This window comes from Colius striatus, chromosome Z (assembly GCF_028858725.1).
Source record: "Colius striatus isolate bColStr4 chromosome Z, bColStr4.1.hap1, whole genome shotgun sequence".
NCBI lineage: Eukaryota > Metazoa > Chordata > Aves > Coliiformes > Coliidae > Colius > Colius striatus.
In genome coordinates this window covers 53,943,880-53,967,242 of record NC_084790.1, presented here as the reverse complement: position 1 = coordinate 53,967,242, position 23,363 = coordinate 53,943,880, and the positions used below count along the sequence as shown (strand labels likewise).

At 39.9% G+C, this 23,363-nt stretch overlaps 1 protein-coding gene across 4 annotated transcripts in view; it reads right to left on the bottom strand.

The window, feature by feature from the left end:
- Positions 1-23,043, bottom strand: part of RIC1 (RIC1 homolog, RAB6A GEF complex partner 1) — a 59,302-nt gene extending 36,259 nt beyond the window's left edge. For 2 of the 4 annotated variants that reach the window (XM_062018468.1, XM_062018469.1), the window contains exons 1-3: positions 22,301-23,043; positions 11,201-11,308; positions 6,748-6,824 (exon numbers count right to left, since the gene is read on the bottom strand). In XM_062018468.1, coding sequence (XP_061874452.1) covers positions 6,748-6,824; positions 11,201-11,308; positions 22,301-22,441 — 326 coding nt within the window. In that variant the 5' untranslated portion in view covers positions 22,442-23,043. Of the gene's footprint in view, positions 1-5,911; positions 6,026-6,747; positions 6,825-11,200; positions 11,309-22,300 lie in introns of those variants that run through there. The other 2 variants (XM_062018471.1, XM_062018470.1) reach the window with 2 other exon arrangements.
- Positions 23,044-23,363: the final 320 nt, after the last annotated feature.

Sequence of the window (23,363 nt, the reverse complement as noted above, 5' to 3'; positions counted from 1 at the left end):
GCCCGGCGCTGAGCCGGGCGTGCTGAGGAAAAAAAAGTTCTTCTTTACATGAGAGTTTTTACAAAGTCAGAGAGGCGAAGGGGCTTCGGAGCAGAGCCCCCGCGGGCGAGCTGCTTCCCATTCGAGCCCAGCCCGCCGAGTTACCCCTGGGACGACTTGCAGGGGAATGCCAAGTGGGCGGAGTCGGGCGGGGGTGCAGCGCAGGACGATCAGAGGAGTGGGGGAGCACGACCCCGTGTTAGACTGGGCACCATCGGGCACGCGAGGGGAGACAAAGAAAACACGGGAGAGACTAATACCGACTGCGCCGCCGGCGCCGGGGCCGGCACGGAGTGAGCCAGACCCACCCCCCCCCCCGCCGCTTCCATCCGCAGCCGCTGCCGCGCAGCCGCTTCCCGCGCCCGGTCAGTGTCTCCGGAGCCCCCCCACACACCGCGCCGACACCACCGGCCCCAGCCCTCATGGACCGCTGGGCTCGTCTTTTCCATCCTCAATACCTTGCCTCAAAGAGTGTAAAAACTGTTGGTCGTGATGTTATGCATTTTGCTGTAAATGTGATGATGAATACTGGTTTTCTTACAGTGGAAACTTTCTAAGGTGTTTTAGGTGTCAGGAACAGAACATTTTGACATTGAGAAGCTAAAAGGTGGTTTGTGTTTTAGACTCATTGGTGAAAGATTTTTTTTTTGTCAGGAGTAAAAAAAAAAAAAGGATTTTGTCATACTGTTGATGCTTCAAATGACTGTGGTAAATGGTTTTAGGCAATTTCAACAAACCAAGCAAAACATGTGGGTTACACTGGCCAAAGCAATCAATCAGTCTACAATATGTTTATCAATGGCCACTCCGGATAATCCTTTTTTCTACCTGTTTGGTGGGAGTTCCATCAGATGTGGCACAATGGCCTGTACCAAATGCATTAAAAACAAATCCCTTAGTTAAGGGTAATGGCAAAGTTGACAGCTGGGATTTGATCATTTCATGGTTGCCAATAATGACAACAGAGCCACAGGAGTTAGAATTATTGAGATCTATAAAGATGGATTTTTGTGTTATGTTTAATTTTACCAGCAATACCAAAACATTTGGGACAGAATGTGGATCCCATCCTGGGCATGTATAAGAACGCAACATCTCGGTGCAATTATACTTCACCAAAAAGACCCAGGTCTAGTCTTGTGCCTGTACAGTTACCAAAGGGAATTTTTCTGATCTGTGGGGGCCAGGCATGGCCTGGAATACCCTCAAGATTACAAAGGGGACAACGCAGTTTGGGACAACTGATGATCTTGATGCCTAATCACACAATGATTTAGAAATATCATTGTCAAAACCAATTTGTGCATGCATTTACTGGTGAGTGTGATGACCATGTTACCTTTGGTCTCCCTCAGCAATAACAGCAACTAGTATATTTGCTCCAGGTGTAAGAGTATCTGCTTTATTAACTCAGCTATGCAAATTAGGATGCTGGCTTAGCAAACAAAGTAACCAAACCTCAATGACATTAGAAGGCTTGATTAGTGATGTAAGTAGTATTAGACATGCACTTGTGTATCATTGTATGCATGATATCCTCATTGCTCAGGAGGAGGCATTTACTGTAGATCAAGAGAGAGATCTAGAAACCATGTTATTTAGGGAAACTAACTTTGTTCGCTCCTTGACAGCAGGACTGGTTAAAAATTACCAAGTTACGGAAGACAAGAGATACCCACAACTTAAAAGGAGATTGTGATGGTAAAGTACAATTGTGGTCCATTACGGCGAATGTATTTGCTTCAGCATTTGTACCTGGGTTGGCTGCAGCCCAGGCCTTACGGCAGTTAGAAAAATTAGTGTGTTGGTCGGAGCAGCAAGCTAATGTTACTACTGACGTTATTGAAAAATTGTTAGCAGACCAGAAAAGCCTTAGACATGCCTTATTGCAAGATCGTGCAGCTATAGATTTTTTGATATTGGCACAAGGGCATGGATGTCAAGACTTTGAAGGCACGTGTTATTTTAATCTTTCTGATCATAGTGAATCTATTCACAAAGCTTTGGCATATTTAAAGGTTCATGCTAAGAATATTACAGTGGGTTATAAACCTTTTGATAATTGGCTTCAATCAGCTTTTGGGGGGTTGTCACCTTGGTTGACTATGTTAATCAAAGAAGGGTTAAGATGGATATTGACTATTTTGCTTTTGCTTATAATGTTTAAGATAGTATATAGTTGTACTATGAAGGCAGTGCATAAATTGACTGACTCAGTCTTGATTGTGCAAAAACAAAACGGGGGAATTGTGGAGAAAAAATGAGGGAGAATGAACATGGATCCCAGGGTATAATGTTAGGCCTGATGGGGCAAGGCAATCTGAGTTCTAGTTATATGAATTTAATGCACAATCAAGACCAGAGTCAGAGCCATGGTTAAAGTAGTTGCTGTCACACAGACAGCAGGCCGCTTTCTGTTTCCTCAAGGTCGGACTGTTTTCAGCTAACAAGCTAACCGCTCAAGGTGGAAAACAACTTCGGAGAAAAACAAGATGGGAAAATGTGAGGGAGCTTGCTTATCGCAGAAACTGCAAGTAGGATGAACATAAGAATGTAATCTATTAGCTGCTGTTGCTGAGCTAGCTTTGAAGCTGCTGTGTATATAAGTTAGCAGAAATCTTCTTCTTTATTGAAAGCAGGCTCTATCACTCACATTGAGTAGGACTGATTTCTTCCCACCCAGCTGAGAATCGGACCCTGGGTTGATCGCCGCATGAAGTAGGCTTGGAGCTCATTTTTCAGGCTTTGAGCCTGGGTTTTTCAGGCTTCGAGCCTGGGTTTTTCAGACTTAGAGTCTGGTTCATTTTTCAGGCTTTGAGCCTGGATTCAGGCTTCGAGCCTGGTTTGCAGACTTTGAGTCTGGTTCATTTTTCAGGCTTCGAGCCTGGTTTTCAGGCTTCGAGCCTGGTTTTTTTCAGGCCAAGAGCCGAAAACTTCGCGGCACCTCCACAACTAAACTATGTCCCTAAATGCTACATTGACATGTCTTTTACATACCTCCAGGGATTGTGACTCCACCACTTTCCTAGACAGCCTGTTCCAATGCTTGATAGCCCTTCCACAGAAGAATTTTTTCCCCAATATCCAATCTAAACCTTCTTGATACAACTTCAGGTCATTTCCTACCACTTGTTAGCTGGGAGAAGAGACTGACTCCTGCCTCGCCATAACCTCCTTTCAGGTAGTTGTAGACAGCAACAAAGTCTACTCACAGCATCTTTTTTTCCAGATGAAACAATCCCAGCTCTCAGCTGCTCCTTGCAGGACTTGTGCTCAGACCCTTCGCCAGCTTCGTTGCCTATCTCTGGACATGCTCCAACACCTGAATGTCCCTCTTGTAGTGAAGGCCCAAGCTGAACACAGTATTTGTGGTGCAGCCTCACCAGTAAGGGTTGGGCACTCACAAAACAACTGGTCTTAGTATTAGAGACTGAGGCAAAGGTGGCATTAAGTACCTCAGCCTTTTCCTTGTCCTTTGTCATTATGTTTCCCCCCTGCATCCAGTAAGGGATGGAGATTTTCCTTAGCTCTCCTTTTGTTGGTGCCATATATATAGGAACATTCTTTATTGTCTTTTAAAACAGCACTCAGATTAAGCTCTAGCCAGGCTTTGGCACATCTAATTTTCTCCCTACATAACAACCTCCTTGTCCTTGAGTTGTGTGCCCCTTCTTCCAAAGGTCATAGACTCTACTTTTTCCCCCCACTAAGTTCCAGATTAAGCTCTATGTTCAGTCAGGTCAGTCTTTTTCCCTGACAGCTTGACTTATACCACGTGTGGACAGCCTGATCCTGCACCTTGAAACCTTCCTGGATTCCTTTGCCCTTCAGGAGTGCCTCCCAAGAGACATTGTCAATCAGGCTCTCAAACAGACAAGTTTGGCAACTGGAAGTCCAATGCAGCACTTCTGATGATTCAGGTCCTTACTTTTCCAAAAATGAAAACCTGTATCATTTTGTGGTCACTATGCCCAAGATGACCAACACCCATTATCACCCACAAGTCCCTCCCTGTTCATGAACCACAGGTCCATTGGGGCACGTTCCTCAACTTGCTCCCTTACCAGCTGTGTCAGGGAGTTATCTTCCACACATGCTACAAATCCCCTAGACTGTTTCTGCTGTAATGTATTTCTAGCACAGTTAAAGCCCTCCATGAGAGCACAGCCTAGCAATTCTGAGACTTCTCCCAGCTGCCTCCAGAATATTTTATCTGCTTCTTCATCCCGGTTGGGTGATCTACAACAGATTCCCACTGTATCTGTCTTGTTGGCCTTCCCTCGATTCTCTCTCATAAGCACTCAGTCTGTCGTCACTGTCATTAAGCTCCAGATAATCAAAACACTACTCAAAGTGCTGGGCTACCCTATTACTACTCCTTCTTTGCCTATTCCTTTCGAAGAGTTCATAGACATCCATTGAGGCACTTAGAATCATAGAATGGTAAGGGTTGGAAGGGACCCTTAGAGATCATCCAGTCCAACCTCCCTGCCAAAGCAATTCCACCTAGATAAGGTCACAAAGGCAGGTCTTGAAGACCTCTAACAAGGAGACTCCACAACCTCCCTGAGCAGCCTGTGCCAGGGTTCCCTCACCATCACAGTAAAAGAGTTTTTCCTTATGTTTAAACGGAACTTTTTCTGTTCCAGCTTCATCCAATTACCCCTTGTCCTGTCACTAGACACAAAAGAAAAAAAGGGATGCCCCAACCTCCTGACACCCATCATTTTGATACTTATTAATATTAATAAGATCTCCCCTCAGTCTTCTCATATCCAGACTAAACAGCCCCAGTTCCTGCAGCCTTTCCTCATATGAAAGATGTTCCAGTCCCCTGATCATCTTGGGGGCCCTGCACTGGACTCTCTCCAGAAGTTCCCTGTCCTTCTTGAGCTGGGGAGCCCAGAACTGTACACAGGACTCCAGATGAGGCCTCACCAGGACAGAGAAGAGGGGAAGCAGAACCTCCCTCAACCTGGTGGCCACAGTCTTCTTGATGCATCCCAGGATGCCATTGGCCTTCTTAGCCACAAGGGCACATTGCTAGCTCATGTTCAGTTTATCATCAACCAGGACTCTGCAGAGCTGCTCTCCAGCAGGTCAATTCCGAGCCTGTGATGCTGCATGGGGTTGTTCCTCCCCAGGTGCAGGACTCTGCACTTGACTTCACGACGTTCCTCTCTGCCCAACTCTCAAGCCAGTCGACATCCCACTGAATGGCAGCACAGCCTTCTGGGGAACCAGCCAGTCCTCCCAGTTTGGTGTCATCAGCCAACTTGCTGAGGGTACACTCTGTCCCCTCATCCAAGTCATTGATGATGTTGAACAAGACTGGCCCCAGAACCCATCGTTGTGGAACTCCACTGGCCACAGGCCTCCAACTTGATTCTGTGCCACTGATCACCACCCTCTGGGCTCTGTCATTCAGACAGCTCTCCATCCACCTCACTGTACACTCATCCAAGCCACACTGCTTGAGCTTTCTGATGAGGATGTTATGGGAGACAGTGTCAAAAGCCTTGCTGAAGTCAAAGTAGGTGACATCCGCTGCTCTTCCCTCATCTAGCCAGTTATGCATTCATAGAAGGCTCTCAGGTTGGTCAAACAAGTCTTTAACCTCTTCCTCTTCCACCCAGGGCAAGTCCTCTGCTGTCCTGGCCATCCTGTTATCCTTGCTGGATTGGGCTTCCTGAGGGCCAGCCTTGGCCATAAAGACTGAAGCAAAGAAGGCATTCAGTACTTCAGCCTTCTCTGCATCCTTGGACACTAGGGCACCCTCTATGTATAGCAGCAGGCCCACATTCCCCATAATCTTCCTTTTACTACTGATGTACTTTAAAATCACCTTCTCTACTTGAAAAACACTTCTCACCATGTTTCCATGATGGCAACTGTCATAGTTCTGCTGCACAATGGCTTCCAGGTCCTTCTGTTTGTTACTCATGCTGCATGGTGTAGATGCATTTCAGCTGGGCTATTGATCCCACTTTTTTTTTTTAATGGAGAAAATCCTTAATTACTACATGAGCATTCTCAGGTGCTTCCATGGTTTCTAACATATCAATAACCCTTGAAAAAGACCTCACTGGCATACTGCCCCTCAAACACTGGCATGCTTCCTCCAGGCTTGTCTCTAGTGAGTTTGCTTTTACCCTTTCCCCCTTCCAATCTAGTTAAACAACACACAGTAGCTAAAATACTTGTACATTGTTACAAAAATTGTTACTATTCTTTCCAAAATAGAGAATGTCTTCCTCATTTGTTTAAAAAAAATCTCTGCCTCATTACAAAGTTGGGGGTCAGAGTGAAATCTATTAAAATATTGCACCCTAGTAGCTCCTAAGCCACACGACTTACTCAGCTGAGTTACTCAAAACAAGTAATCATAGCTTGTCACAGGATCTGAATTCAACAGACTACCTAAAATTATAAAATCAGACAACTTCAACCCTGCTGTTTAGAATTTTGTGAGCTTGGAAGACAGATATAAAGAATCTTACCAGCACACAACAAATCAATTAGACAAACCTTTCTCAACTGATTCTAAATAATAGGAATGATGCTTTATACACTTAAGAAGTTTTTAAATATATTATAGAAGGAAACATTTTGTCATAAAATTTGCTTAGGGAATGTCTAGTTATATTTTGTCTATATATATCGTCTATAGTTATATGTGGGGGTGCAAAGAAAGTTTAAAATACTTACTTTGGATACACGGGCTCATAAAGATACTTGTCTCTTGCTGACGGGATTTCAAAAAATAAGATGTATCCATTTGCAGTCTGTAAGAAAAAAAATGGTAAGATATATATCTGGTCTATCTGTATGAGTCAAATCTATACACAATCTTGTGATTTCTAAATATGTCTCATATATTGAACACACATATACACTCCTATTAAGTTTTAGATATATTAAAAAACTGTGCCTTGAAACTTGTTCGAGGTCAAATCCATACTGGCCTTTAAAGTCCACTGAATGGATCACTCAGTAGAAAAATGGAAAACCACCACTGTTGATTTATGCATCCAGCAGATGCATATGATTCTCTCTGATTCATATAAGTACATAAAAGCAGACAGCTAGATCAGATATTTAGAAGCTGGGCAGCTAATTCTCATTAATGCAGAAAGGATGTAGTAGAAGGTAGTAAGCCTTCAGAATAAGACCTTCAGATGCTCGAACATACAGAAACTGCAGAGTGCAAAGAAGCTTTGCACTGCCTCTCTATTTTGGTCACCCAGGCAGCTTTCAAAAAATCCTGTCACACAGTATCCTTAGACACCCCAACACCTTTTCAAATTGTTCCAGTGTCTGAAAAACATTCTGCTGTAATTCAGTCCCAAGTCACATGCAGTCATTCTAGAAGACAGACTTTAAACTATAATGCTATTCAGAGAACAAATATAAATCATTTAGTTATCAGATGTTCAAGTCACGAGTAGAAAATGATATAGTGACTGCGTAAGCACAGAAGATGCAGGTGATCAATAATGTTAGCTGTTCAAATAAGCAGGATTTGTTTAAAGTACCAATTTATTCTTCAGGCCAGTAGGTAAATGCAGTTTGGTTCAACAGTGATTCCATCCAACCACTTTACCATGGACTGGGCATATACCCAAACACTATTATTGGAGACAAGCAGCACCGTAATTAACGGTTTCAAGTTGTTTTGCAAGGTTGGTTTCCTTTTCTTTTAATAAAGAAAAAAGTAACACTCTTATTGGCTTAGTTTATCAGTTCAAAGATGCCATGTTTTTTCCCCAGTCAAACATTTTTCTTATCATGAAAGAAATTTGTGCTTTGGCTTCAAAGTCCAAGAAACCCAATTATTCTAATTCAAAGCAAAAATCTTTCTCATGCAAGAATTAAATCCAAATCATAATGGTGAGCTTGAGATAGGCTGAAAATAACAGTAAACTTTTGTATGTGCAGTAATATCATGATTGGGTACTATGTAGTAGAGAAATATGTTCATTTCTAACATCTTTAGAGGTTCTTTCCATTACATCATTAAATATTTAACCTGTAAGTTACCTTATCCTGGAAGGAAAAGTAAAACAATACTGTGAAGTATCTTTATACTGATATTAAGGTACAAAAGGCCTCACTGAACACCATTCAAAACACAAAGTTGCTATTGTTACAGGTTCATTTCTAAATGGAACCTCAAATTCCATGAAGAGTTAGGTGAAATGCACAAGCGTTCAACCATATGCTTCCTGCAAATCGATAATATTAATTTATATAGGTTTCTACATGGCTTTAGAAATGTCTGTTATTGGTTCCCCGGTCATTCGCATCTCCGACAGTCAAAAGTATAAACATACAGTACCTTGCAAGGGATTTGCTACATATGGGAATGGACACTGAAGAGCAGTCTACATCAGAGGACTGCCTGTAGAAGGGGAAGGACTAGAATTCCTTGTGTATTTCTCTATATTGAAGCATCTTGACCCAGTTCACAAGTTTAAGTACCAGAATTCCCTACTGTGGCTGTATCTACTAATGTAGACAAGAAAGTATTTCCCAGTAACATTGGAAAATGTACAAACGTATCAATATGAAAAAAAAAAAAACTGTAAAACATCAGAGAAAAATGATGAGTTTAGAAAATGAGACAACAGTTTAGCAATAGAAGATACAAGTAAAAAAAGAAGTTAGAATTGCTGGGGAACAGTAACAGTGTGAGAACTGCTTGAGGTTTTTTAACTGCAGACCATTAAAGCAACTTGAAGTTAATTTTATAAAGACCTATACGCCAAGAGAAAGTTTCCCTTCAGTACAAACAATAATTACCTCAAAGTATATGTTGCAAAATGATTTATTTTCATAGACTCTGGCAGTCAGAAACAAAAAACACAGCATGTCACGGCTCCAGCACACACTAAATCTAGACTATCTTCCCCATAATTATGCCATTAAAAATGTGAACATACCACTTGGCTAATAACCACTAAGCTTTTTTTGCTCATTTTCTTAAAATTAAGCACAATATGATTTTATTGTTACATTAAACTACTACAACTAAGAAACTGTTGAGCACAGGTAGTAACAGGTAAGAAACTAAATCATGTAACTCAGCTTTCAGACTACTGTTCTTAGCTATTGCACAGGGCTTCAACAATTAACTGAAGTTAATTCTGTTCCACAACAATAATAATACAAACTATGGTTGTTTTTTATTAAAAACTTGCTTTGCTATTGTTCCTTCATTTGTGCTCAATACTTTTCTTCTTGAGAAAAAGTCACAAAGAAAGGCTCAAAATGTTCACGGTTTTACTTGAAGATAAAAGAACTATACATCAGCAGCAGGAACATCTTCTTCATTAAGCTCTCAAAACTGTCTTTCTGCCCTGTCTCTCTATAACAAAAATAACAATATTTGTATTTGTGGTCTTTCAGTAGGACTCATTAACTGTTTTGAATTAAGCTTTATATATATACTTCAAAAATTTATCAAAAAAACTTGCAAAACAGAATGGGGTTTAAAACTACCATAACAAACATGCTTGACTACATTATTTCCATACACAGACCCAGGAGACAAAATATAAGCATAAGACACAAGAATAATATTAGAAATATCATGATACTCATTATACTCACTATTTTATAAACTATTTGACCACTTCGAATTTTCATTTGCCAAACTTAAATTTACAAACTAGGTCTTTATGGACATTTACATTTTGACATTATCTGCCAAAAATATTGTAGATTTAGCTGAAGGAAAAATTGAAAGTACGGTAACTGAACTCATGGAAATTAAATTAGTCTATCAGCTGAACCACAAGGTCTCTTGAGCAAATAGATCTCAATATCACAGACAAGATATAATACGCAAAGTAATTCACCATCACAATTTAAACCTTTTCTGATATAACTGAAATATGTTTGGACAGTTTACTTGTGATTACATACTATACTATGAAATTGAAGAATTCTTTTTTGTTCACAGTAAACATTACAGAAGTCTCCTTTCTGTCTTTGCTGGGAACTATTAGCACTTACTATCTGAAAATATAATTTGACACTAATAGAAATACTTTACTACACTGATTCCATTAGATCCTTTCAGATTTTAAACCAAGCACTCAGAAAAGTCTACTCTTGTATTACATACAATAAAACACAAAAACAGGAAGTTTAGTTGATTTACAGTCAAGATGATATTGATGGAGACACAGACTATTCCAACAACCATCTGGTAGTTTCTGTAACACTGACTGGTTAAAAAACTACTGAGCATTACAAGCATCATTTTAAGCACAAAAGATGGTTTACATTAGGAAATTAAGTCAGTGTACCAACAAATACACTAGTTGTTACCCAGTTCATAATTCCACATAATGAAGTTCTGACTGGGAAGTTTAATTATTTCATTCTTCCGTACCTCCTCACAGCAAAATCTTAAATACAATAGCCTTTACCTTTAAGCTAAAACCCAATTTAATATGTGGTCCTAATGTCAAGATTCAAAATTCAAAATTCACCAAGAATATCATCTCATATTCTGATTCCTGTAAACTCTATTTTCACCTTTGTTGTGTCTGCATTGCACCTTCAATTTTTAAATGCTGGTGCTGAAATAGTCCACTTTTTTTGAAGTACCAGCTAAGAAACAAGATTTTATTTTCATGTGAGACAAGACCCCATTTTTACCTTTAAGACTCTTAACAGAAGAGTCTAAGCATCACCTATCACTACCATTGTTCCTGTGGTTTCAGTGCCTTGCAATTCTTTTTAATAACTAAAAGATACTGCACATTAACAAAGCTACAGTTTCTTCCTCTTAAGACTCATCTTTCTGAAACATTTGTAAACTCTATTTATCAAGCTAAATACTCTGTGTCACCTAATTCAAATATTTATTCCATTTACATCTTTAAATTTATTTGTGGTCACATTACTGAAGTAATGAGACAGTAGATCACCCCTTGCCAGCACCTCTAAACATTATTTTAATACCAATAACTGCAGGGGAAAAAATGAATGAAAACTACTAAAGTAAGCTCCTATCATTAAAAAAAATCTATATGCTTTCACAAGATAAATATCAAATCTACATACACTCTGCAAGTTTTTGTAAATATAGAAATTGGTAATACAAACCTCCAATAGTTCAACCACAGTAAGAAGTAAAAACTCTACTTACTGAAACAGCTATCATGGTGCTGTCAGGCCGCCATTCCGCTTGTTTATAAGGTCCAAATTGAGAAGCTGCTTTTGATAGCTCCTTGTAGCTTACAATTAATACACTGGGCTGAAGGAAAAAGAAACAAATATTACAACTTATATTCAGAATGAATGGGATATTTGTTATATTGTAACATAACAGTAAACAACTGTTTCCTTAATAGCAATAACACATTCCCTTTGAAGACAGAGGTTAAAAAATCAGTGCATATTTGATGACATCTTACAAAAGCCTTCTTTCAAAGGGCATTTATTTACACAGAACTCCTGCCACAATAATCACACATTTCCAAGAACAGAATATACAAATAAAATACTTCATTTGCCCAGAAAGGAGTCATTACAGAATACACAAGTAGTCTGAAATTAGATAAAGACTGGTTGATGCTAAAGATGAACAGAAGCCTCTCAAACATGCTCCTATAATGAAAGAGACTGACAGATTAACTAGGATGAAACAGTCTATACAGCATTTAGAACAATCAATTTGCTTAGCTTCTACTAAATGGATGTGCCACTGTATTAAAGAGAATGATAACCAGGGAATCTGGCTTATTTCTCCTCAAGTTGTCAGAAATGGTGCAGAAAATCCACCTCTACCATTTGCTGAAAAGATACTGCATATGAGATGCATTCATTAGTACCTTTCCTACTGGGAATGAAGAAGAGCATTGGAGTCATGAAACCCAGATCAAGGTACCACAGACTCTAATGAAGGCACTAAGTCTTCTGTCACGGGTTTGTGTGGAGACATTTCTGGTAATGGGAAAGACACTGTAATGGTGGGTCCTGTAAGAAGTTGCTCAAAACTTTCCCTGGCTCTGAGTCAGACCCACTTCTGTGGCTGAGCTAATTGGGCATCTCCACAATCACCTTTTAAGAAGAAACAGTCAGAGTAAGAGGGTTCTCCCTGCTCTTTTTTTTTTTTGTTTTCTGGTTGGTGGTGGAGTAAGGGTTGGAGGAGACAGACGTGACCACATGGACCCCAAGGTGAGTGAGGGAAGAAAGGAGGTGGTATGCTGGAGCAGAGACTCCCCTGCATCCTGTGAGGAGTCTCATGCTGGAGGAGTCTGTGAGCAGAAGCTGTAGCCCTTGGGAAGGACTTACACCGGAGAGGTTTGTTAGGGACTGTATCCTGTGGGCGGAAGCCTGCACTGGAACACAGGAAGAATGTGAGGAGTCCTCCTCTCTGAGAGAAAAGAAACAAGAGAGACCATATGTGATGGACTAACCACATCCCTCATTCCCTGTCTCCTTGCACTGCTGAGAGAGGAGGGAGGTAGCAGGGAGCTGAACCTGGGAAGGAGACCTTAAAGTACTGGTTGGATTTTTCTCATCATCCTGTTTTGTTTTTCTTTTCTGTTCTGTTCTGGTTTTTGTAGGTAGCAGAATAAACTGTTCTTACTTTCCTCTCTAAGTTGAGCAGTCAAGTCTGTTTTGCCTGGAACCGTAACTGGCAGTGAGCCGTCCCTGCCCTTGTCTTAATCCACAACATCCTTGGTTATCTTTTTTCCTTCCATCTTGCTGGGGCATCCACCATCCTAAGAAGGCTAGGGGTGGACAGGGGACAATGAGAAAGAGGTTGTGTGTTGCTCCACAATACCTTCATTCCCTTTCACAAAAGCAGATGAGACCTGTGACACACACACACAAACACCAATTACTTGCTCCAGAGCTTCAAAACAATTTTCTTCCTCAAATATATTTAAGGAATCTTTATATTTTCTTGCTCTTGAGCTTATGACAGCTTTCAATGAAGAAATCTGTACATATATATATGAATTAGATGACACTCAAATTTCTTCAGCCTTCAGTTAAATAAAACAAGCCTAATTTTTCTTTTTTGTAGAAGAAGCTTCCCCTCATCTTCATGACAGATGCTCTCCCTAACTTTATCAGTGCCAATTTTTCTTCAGACTTTTAACAGCAAACTGTACCAAAAAAAGCACACTTCTCCAGCTCCTGGAAAGAGCCAAAAGGCTAGACAGTATCACTCTTTTTGCTGTAAGTAATCATGAAACCATTTAGCAAAACTTGTCATCCACCAATAGGACCTCAGGTGATGGCAACTCACTATTGGTCTCACTTTACTTGCTGAAGCAGCAGAATCTGGTACAACAGATCTAAAAACATTAATTCTAGCCAGAAATCATGTGGGTATCTGCTGCCCCAAAATTCAGTCAATATCTACTACCATCACATTTGGAATTAGTTGCTTTAGTTTCCCTTAAAGGTAGAGTTACAAATAAATTAGTTGAAAAGGAAAAATAATATGAGAGAAAAATAATCAAATGCTTTCACCATCCATATAAATAAGGAGCTGAATTAATGTCACACAGACAGTCTTAGCCTTGGTAATTACATAGAAGGACCCTGCATCTTATAAACAGCATTACTACTTCAATTTCACACACACAAAGAATGGAATTATCAAAGTTAAATACTTACACTATAAAGTATAACAAGCAAACTAATCTAAGAACTAGTTACATCAGCCTTCTCAATTCATGTGGCTTCTTTTGCATGTATTTGCAAATCATTGTTATCTGTTTAATGTTAGATAATAACTATTCTTAGATTCTTGCTCTTATGAACTACATAGCCTTTCATTGTTTGGCTTAGAACGACCTTAACTGCCTTAGATACATACAGAAAAAGTCCATCATTAGTGCACATCTGGAGACTGAAAATACTTCTGTGCTTCAAGTATTTTAGCAGCATGCAAAGCAAGTTTTAGAAGCTCATTAATTCACAAGTTTCCTTTCTAAACTGCTGCTTTTACAGAACATAATGATAGTATTTATATTGTAATGTTCTTGTGATATTTATTCACAAGAAACCTATTTCACTTTAGAAATCTTAGAATCTAGAAGAACATTCTGAATACACAGTGCCTATAAAACTTACACAAATTAATTTCTATATAGATCTTGTTTTGTGCCTTACAAATGGGGAAAAAAGGAGTTAATACCAATGGTGCAATCAATCATTTTTATCTTTTTGCAGTTTATTTCTTTTCTTTTTAGATTGTAGACTTTGAATTCAATAGGTCAAAGGCTACCTAGTTAACAGATAAAACATTAATATTTCACTGACAGAATTTACTGTCATATATTCCACAACTCAATAGCATTCTCTCACAAATAAGGAAAACCCGAACAGATTACCTTTATCCTCCTTTTTACAAGCTTCCCACAAAAGTGCGAACTGTTACCAAGTTAACAAAGCTAGAACGCAGCTCAATATCGCACTCTGCTCATGCAAGAGAAACAGCCATTTTACATTTGCAGTCAATTATTACATCTGAAGTGAATGAAAACGTATAATGGCACAGGACTATGTTCTACAAACAGGAGTACATCAGCCTAACTTTAGTTACCTACCCCAAGCAGATTAAATATGCATTTTAGCAAAAATAAAGGCTTAGTTGTACTTTTCTCTGGTTAGTTTTAGATATTTAACTCATAGCTTATACAGAAACAGTATTTTTTTTTTAAAGTTTACAGAACACGAATAAACACCTGCAGTTCTTAAGAATGAATGAACAGAGGCTAGGGAAGAAAGAACTGAGTAAGCAAGTCTTTACTCAAATTGCAACTCCAAACTAGCAAAAGCTCCCCAAAGTACATAAGAAGCATATCTGTCATTTTACAGTGTGCTGCAGAGAAAAACAAGCATTTTGATGTAGTACTTTTTGCCTCTCAGGAAGGATGTAAGGTTAGGCAAAACAGATGCTACCACTGACTTACCAACAGCGGAGGCAGCAGCTCACAAGACAACAAAAACGGTGAAAAGAAAAAAAAACAAGTGGTTATACATATTTTAAAAAATAATATAGTAGTATCATTGCCAAAGATTAAACAAACTCTCCAGTGCTCTAGTTAATGCTACTGAAAAGAGAGATGCAGAACCTCTTGTTCTCACAGTTCAACATGCTTTATCTCCTTCCCCTCTTATACATTACTCAGCTACCTTGCCTACCTTTTCACAAGACCTCTTTCAACAGAAACTCTTAGTCCAAAATATTTACATTTCTCAACAACAGTTTTCTAGCATAAAACATGCATTTTTAATTGATGTGAGATAATGACAACATTCACAAGAGGCAGCTGAAAGCAAATGTGCTTTGGATGATCAAATAGAGGAATTGCCTTATTTGTAAAACAGTAAAGTAGAAAGACAGCTCCATAAGCAGACATCTAACTTGAAAACTCACTTATGTTTCATTATCATTGTTGTACATTAAGAATTCCTTTGGACTTTCCACTAAACAACATGAGCTTTGCATCAATATCAGGACAAAATACCTAAGCAAACAATTAAAAACATACAAAACTGAATCTATGGTAATTTAAAATTGTTACTACTTAACTCTACGTGAACAAATAAAACATCTTTCCAATTTCCCTTTTTTAAAGCAATAATTAGGAGCAGCAGAAGTCACCTCACAACACTGAATCATTTAATCATTCTATGATTTAAAGCAGTTTTTATGAAAAAATCTGTCAGGATACAAAAACCCTACAGCAAACTGTCTCAGGAAATTTAGACACAGAATACTACCACTTCACCGAACAAAAACATTCTACCACATTTGAGGTAAATGCAAATGCAAAAATACCAAAATAAGACATGAAGGTTGCTCTGGACAGATCATCTTTACATATAACAAGTAGTACAGATTTGAACAGTAGTCCTCACAGTAGCATCAGTCCTGAGACGTTTAAAGGACTTTCAACAAAATAATACATTAACCAACTGAAAAGAGGTACAATCACTGTTTCTTCAAAAAGATATAAAATAATGAAAAAATTAGTTTTCCTTAATCTGAATTCTGTAGTTTGACTGCTGCAGGTTAATGACAAACTGCATATAGTGGATTTAACACGTTAAGTAAGTCAGTAAATAGAATGGAAAACTACTGGTCTAAGTTTGAGAAGTAAACACCTATGCATGCATCCAGATATTGAAAGTTCTTAATGCTCTTTTATTTTCAGTTGCTCTCTTATCATCAATTCACTTGAAACCAAAGGAAACAGAGCAAGACAGGAACACTGTCATTTACAGTCACACAAAAAAATATTAAAAACATGAAATAATGCTCTTGCTCAGGCCTGTGGACATTGCTATAAGACGAAAGCACTCCAGTAATTTTTATAAAAAACAAGGGAGTGGTTATTACACCTGTATTAAATGCAAACAGCAAAATAAAATCATTCCCTAAATTCTATGGATGTTGCATAAAGTGATTGATATCAGTCATGCTCAAATTCCTATGTACTAAAAAAGCTGAATGATTTCTTAACAAAAATACTGATAAAAGTTGTACTAAATCCAATTATTTCTGCCGAAATAATATCCAAGAATACTGAGAAGTTATGTTCTAATCTACCCAGAGACATGTTCTGAACTCCATTTTTTATTTTGCTCTTTTATTGTAACTGTAATTCAAAGTAACTTGAATTTTAAACTGAAGTAAATTTCACAATCTGTACTCTTTTCCTCTCTCTTAAAAGGACTCTTGCCTTTAATGACACCAATTCACTAATTTACTTTCCAAATAATTTTTACATTTATTTATAGTTTCCAGACACTGAATATCTACAAGACTAGTAGTCTTTTCACAACTGTTATGTCCAGGAAGAAGATTCTTGTACTTGCTGATAGCATGCAACAGTATTGGCAGCTGACAACATGGTACCCATGTATGGGATTAAGTTTTTTAATGTAACATACTACTATAACCTGTATGGTCATAGATGATTGTTAAATCCTAACATTCTCATGCCCTAAAAATTCAGTATTCTAGACATCACAAATTAATCTTATTTATAATTAAAAGGCAATTTCTTTCAAAAACACAAATATTCTATTTCTATATGACAAATGATTCAATGCTTCATTAGGCTGTAGGCACAAAAAGAAAATCAAAACCATACTGTTCTGGTGAGTTTATGATCTAAGTGACAAAGACAAGGCTGGGAGAAAACAGAAAAAAAAAGCCCACTGACACTGTCTACATTATGTTCATCATTAGATGGTCTATGCTCCACTTTAAAGGCTGAAGCTGTGTAGGTTTATAAAATAATAAATCAGAAAAGTTGGATAGAGAAAAGCATGCATGTATAATGAAGAGGAAATTTCATTAGTAAATATCAAGAAAGGAGGAACTTAATATCTGATCTCATACTGGCAAACAACTGTTATACACAATGAATTGGACAGTCAAAGCACCTCACTGAAGATGTCTTTCTCTTCATGTGAACAATTGCAATGTCTTTTAGGGGTCACTTAGTTCATATTAATACAGAAGACACTGAAAACCTGGTAAGACCTTTCATTTCACATGATAAATCCATCATTCTAACAGGTATTTCTCATTTCTTTGATTATATAACCACAAATACATCCTCGTAACAGAAGCAACAGCACAACTGTTACTGTTACCAGTGCATAAAAAGAAACAGCCTTCTCAGAGAAATATCTGATGAGCATCAGTAAGAGGTTAACATCTCAGGAGTTAAATTACTAAGGCAAAAACACAGCAGGAGAGGAAAGACATCTTAGTTTGCACTGATCTGTGTGACATTGTTCAGAATATACAACCACTTACATCAGCATCAAGACATCTGTTGTTCATTTTGCAATCAAATTCCAGATCAAAAGAATGCAGAAAATGTACCTAATCCTATCCTGGAAAAGGCCACACACAATAATTCAGTAAATTATTTTGCTTACAGTTCTGAGATTAAAAAAAACCAAACTCAAATGAATATTTAAAAAATATCTTTATCACATTTTGTATCAACTATAAGCACTGGTGTAAGAAGTACCTCCATTTAGAGCATGCCAAAACTCCATGTCACAGAGATAACTTCTCAAACAGATGCACAGTCTCCAGTTTTGTCCTATTTGTTTAAAAAACATTGTATGGCAACATCTAAAGCATGTGACACTACATCAGCTAGAGACTGAAGAGCACATAAGAGTGATTTATGAGAGCTGTCTAAATATAGAATTATTTAACAGTTAGAAGGAATACAGATTATTTGACAATCTAGGACTCTGACATACTTGTTTTTCCACAATCTTATGGTTCATTTGGGTGACTTGATCCAATGTCAGATCACCACCTGCCACCCCTTCCCACCCCCAAAAAAAACAACCCAAAAAAGTTTAAAACTAAGGGCAGATGAAAATTACAAGGTGATAAACACCTAAGTAATTAAGAAATTATCTGCAGAATAAGTAGTTTGGGCAAGTTACTCATGCCTTCAAAGATCTTACAAAACTGGTTTTGTCTGGCAGAGCCATAATACATTCCAACAACACCCAGGAGTTTTCATTTAATATCCAAGGCCAGTACTTATTCCTGTCATTGACACAAGTTTGTTAAAATTAAAGACGGGAAATGCTGAGCTATATTTATACATACACACGTCACCAGACTATTCTTATTGCACATAGTTCATTCTTCAACACTTACATAGGGGGAAACTCCTCCATCATGCCATGCCTCCTCCCTCAGCTGCATAGATCTTCCCTTAATATCTAGAGCCCTGTGGGTGAATATATCTAGAATTCTCTGTAGTGCCTCAAGCTCTTATTTCATGAGATAACCAAACCAATTTAAAATTAAAAGCCACTACTGTTAAGGGAGTGACTCTTCCAAGGAGCCTACTGCAATGCTCCATTGATCCCTTCAAGAGCTGAAAAAACTAGACTTCTGTTTGTTCAGAAAGCTGAACAACCCTGTGAAAGCCATCATGAGTCCACTATAAAAGCCGCTAGAATACAGGTGGAAGCAGGAATGATCAAGACATTTAAGACAGCTGCTTCATGAAACCTCACTTTTAGTTCCCAAGTCAATCATTAAACATTAATTACCTCCTTTTAACATTTCAGAAAATTTCTTTTGTGAATTGAAGTTTCACATTTCAAGTACTCATTTAACATTACCAGAATGAAAGCACCGACAAGCTTTCAAAGTGAAAAGAATTTCATTGTCTCTTACTTTCAAGGAATCTTCCAAGGTACCTAGGTCAAAGATTTCTCCTGATTTAAGAAAAAATACTTGGAACAATAGTCTCCAAAGTGGGATGCACTTATTGCATTCCATTTGGATTCACAAAGGACATTATTTTTGTAGTAAAAAGCAAGTGTTTCAAAATATGTTTCATTTCAGCTTCCTCCACCACCACCACACTCTCCCCAACCCTTGAACTGTCTTCCTAGTGGGGTGGTCAATGCCTCAAGCCTGTCAGTGTTTAAGAGACATTTGGACGTTGACCTTAATAATACGCTTCTGGTCAGCCCTGAAATGGTCAGGCAGTTGGACTAGGTCCCTTCCAACTGAAATGGTCTATGCAGTTTTACTGTATTATTTAATTTCTATATTGTATATGCTTGAAAATGTGCCTGTTAGTACATCAGCATATGCATATAGTTCATAAATAAATATATGTACACATATTGGAGGTGTCTGCTCAAGAATCTTTCACCAATGCCAGTGCATGATCAAAACATTCACCACTCACCTGTAGTCCCTTCTAGCCATAACACAACCTCTGCCTCTAAAATAAGATGTAAAATAGTCACAGACTTTTTGGCTAAAAAATAGTAGTTTTACATCTAGTTTTACCTACACTACTTACTCCAGTTTCCAATCTTAATATCTACACTGTTTCAAAACCAGAAAACAATCCACACTTTTGGATAAAGTTTCCTTAGTGGCATTAGTTCTTAGCACACACTAGGTGAAAAGAAGCTTTAAACATTACCACCTCACTTGAAAAATACACATATTGCATGTAAATTCACACACCTGGAAGTATTTGAAAGGGCCTCCTGTTCTTGAAAAATTAAAAAGAAATCCCACATTTCATCAGCCTGATCACCTCCTTCTTACATGAAATCTTTCATATATAGTTGGGATAGCAATAAGTCTTAACAAGAACATTAGCCTTAAGGCTTTTCTACTTCAAGAACTTGAATTAGATCAACCTAACCAAAACTTAGGCTTGCTCCAAAGAAGGTACTTCTGGCAAATGAAAACATTTTCTAGAATGCAATATTTTTAGTTTACTTTATAAAAGTCTGACATATGATCCTTAAGCCTCACCTTAAAAGAAAAACAAAACAAACAAACAAAAAAAACCCCCAAACCAAAAAACAACCATTAAAAAAACCACCATCCAAAACCCCAGTCATAGCCACAAAAATAACAATGCAAACTATTCTCTTTAAAAACATCCTTAGAGTCACAGAATGGTAGGGGTTGGAAGGGATCTTTAGAGATCATCTAGTCCAAACCCCCTGCAGAAGCAGGGTCACCTAGATCAGGTCGCATAGGAACATGTCCAGGCAGGTCTTGAAGATCTCCAAGGAAGGAGACTCCACAACCCCTCTGGGCAGCCTGTGCCACTGCTCCCTCACCCTCACAGTGAAATAGTTTTTTCTTATGTTTAAGTGGAACTTTTTGTGTTCCAGATTCATCCCATTACCCCTTGTCCTGTTGCTAGCTACTAGAAACCCTTAACTGAAACCTTTGTCTTACAGGTTTTTTCTAACAGCCAGATGTCCACAGAAGTTTATAACACGCTTTTTAGTCTAAGATGGTCAGTGATCAAGACTGCCAAAGTCAGCACCTTCCTCAAAAGCACTCATTACATACTGAATTAAAATGCATCTTAAAAATGTTAATGACCTGTAAATTTTCTCAACTTTTCTGCATCTTTTAGTGCTCTCTCTGCAGCTAGTTATACAACATTTCACATTTCAAAACAAGTTCAAGCATGTAAATTCCTGAATGTCATTAGGAACAGACCACAAAGTAGAACTACATTCTAGACAACAGGGCACATCATAACAAGTACTCTAACAAGCCTGTTCTTTTTTATGTATTTTGCTGGAAAAGAAGAACAGTTGTGTTCTGTTGATGGACTACTTTAGCTGGCAAAAAGCTAGAAGAGTGTATGCTTTTATTTACATTACATGCCCCAAACCTAAGAAAACAGAGGCCCACATGATGATATTCACACAGCATCGCCACTGGGCTGGTATGTCCCAGTTGGATACTTGTATAGGATAAAAACATGCATCAGCACTCCACCCAGGAACTAACCAATTGCCAGGCAGAGAGCAACACATGCTAAAGTGATGAAATCCCAGCATAACTTAAAACAAGATTTTAAGGATATGACTGTCATTTGACACCTTTCAGCATCAGCTTTCTGAAACCGGCTTGTTAGTTTTCTCCTGTAATCTAAGATGAGCTCTATAAATTGTCTGGAGTTGGAGATATTTATAGACAGATTTAGGGTCTAATCTAGGCAGTATTTAAAAGGATACAGCATCAAAATCTAAAGTCGATATCAAAGCTGTTTCGCTGACTGCATCAAATCAAATAGATAAACAGCGTTTTTCTTACCACACTAACTCAAAGAGAATTAAAAGCAAAGCCAGTTCTTCACGTTGCCTGAAACTGGACATTTCTATAGCAGCAAGTTTTATGTGAAGGCCAAGACAATTCTTCCATTTAGGGATGCAAAACTCTGAAACTTTTCACAGAAATAAAAGTTTGTGAACTTCTGTGTTATACTATTATGGTCCGTTCTGTGTTTTGCAAAAAACATAGTTCATATCTCCTAGTTCTCTTATACCATCCATAGGTTTTTTTATACAAAATACAGAACATAGGAGACAGAAGACATGATGCGTATTTGCACAGAAACTGCTGCTACAGACACTTTATGTTAAGCTTAAGCGCCATTTAAAGTCAAAGTCAAAACCAAAAAGTTGGTTTGAATTCTCATTTTCATCACTAACAGGTGTTAGCCCCAAGCAGGTTGGCTTTACATATTTTATTAACACTAAGTTGCTAGCGGTAAAAACAGCAGCTTAACCACTCTGATTCACAAATAATTAAAACTTCTGCAGGCTTTAGTCCCAACTTTTACAACCCTTTCTGGAATAGGAACGAAAAAAGCATTGCACAGATGAGAGGGCCTTTCAGCTAGGAGGGGAGGGTCTGAGGGCTAAGGAGAGGCCGGATACTCACTCTGCAGTACCAGACGCTCAGTTGAGATGGGGATAACACTGCGAAGAAAGCTCTCTGGGGATCCGTCTGGATGTGAAGAGGTTGCTCCAGGGACTCCAGAGGACATAATAGCCTCTTAGGCCAGCCGCTGAGAAAATACATGGTTGTTGACTCCACTCTTCCCGAGAAGCGGACGCTGGGCTTACTCTAGCCTAAGCGGGGGACGTCGGGGATATCAATCGAAGAGAGAGACGTGGGAGGGCTCGCTGCCTGTTCGATGGCCTCTGGGCGAAGGGCTCTGACCACCGGCCCTCGGCCGACCATGCATAATCACCACTAAAACGACGGTCCCCTCGGCTAAGCACACTGCCCGCGCCTGGTGGGGAGGGGGACGGCGGAGGCCTCCCCGACGCTGGGGACCGCAGGCCGCCGCCCCCAGGCGCCGCTGCCGGCACTCCCGGGTGGGCGTTGGGGCGGGGAGCGCCTCAGCCTCCGAGGTCAACAGAGGCGGAGGCGAGTCCGGGGAGGAGCGAGAACGAAGCGGGCCGCGGCCTGAGCGAGGCGGCGGGGGAAGGCGGTCGGTCAGTGCTCCGAGCGGGCCCGCGGGAGCTGAGGCGGCTGCAGCGGCGGCTCCTCCCTCCCGCGGGTGCCTCGCCGACCCGCTCTCCGTGTGGGTGTCGACGTCGTCTTCGCCGAGGCCCCCGCCGCCATATCCCTCCTCCTCCTCCCCCGCTACGGCGTCCGAACGCCGCGGCCCCGAGCGCAACAGCGGCCCGGCGGCGGAGGCGGGCGGAAGGCGGGGCGGGGCGGGGCCGGCCGTGGAGGCGCCCATTGGCCCCGGCGGCGGAGCTGCGCGGAAGCGACGTCAAAGGCGCCCGAGGATCCCGCCCCCGGATCCGAGAAGTTGCGCGTCAAGGTTCCGGGAGCGAAGGCGCGCGGCGGTGCCAGAGGCGGGGCGGGAAGCGGCGGGGCAGGGGCGGGGACGCGACGTTCTGCGCACGCGCACGGAGCGGCGGCGGCAGCGGCGGCGGGGCGGGAAGGGGCGGGGCGCTGGCGAAGCGTTCGGCGCACGGCGCGGCGGCAG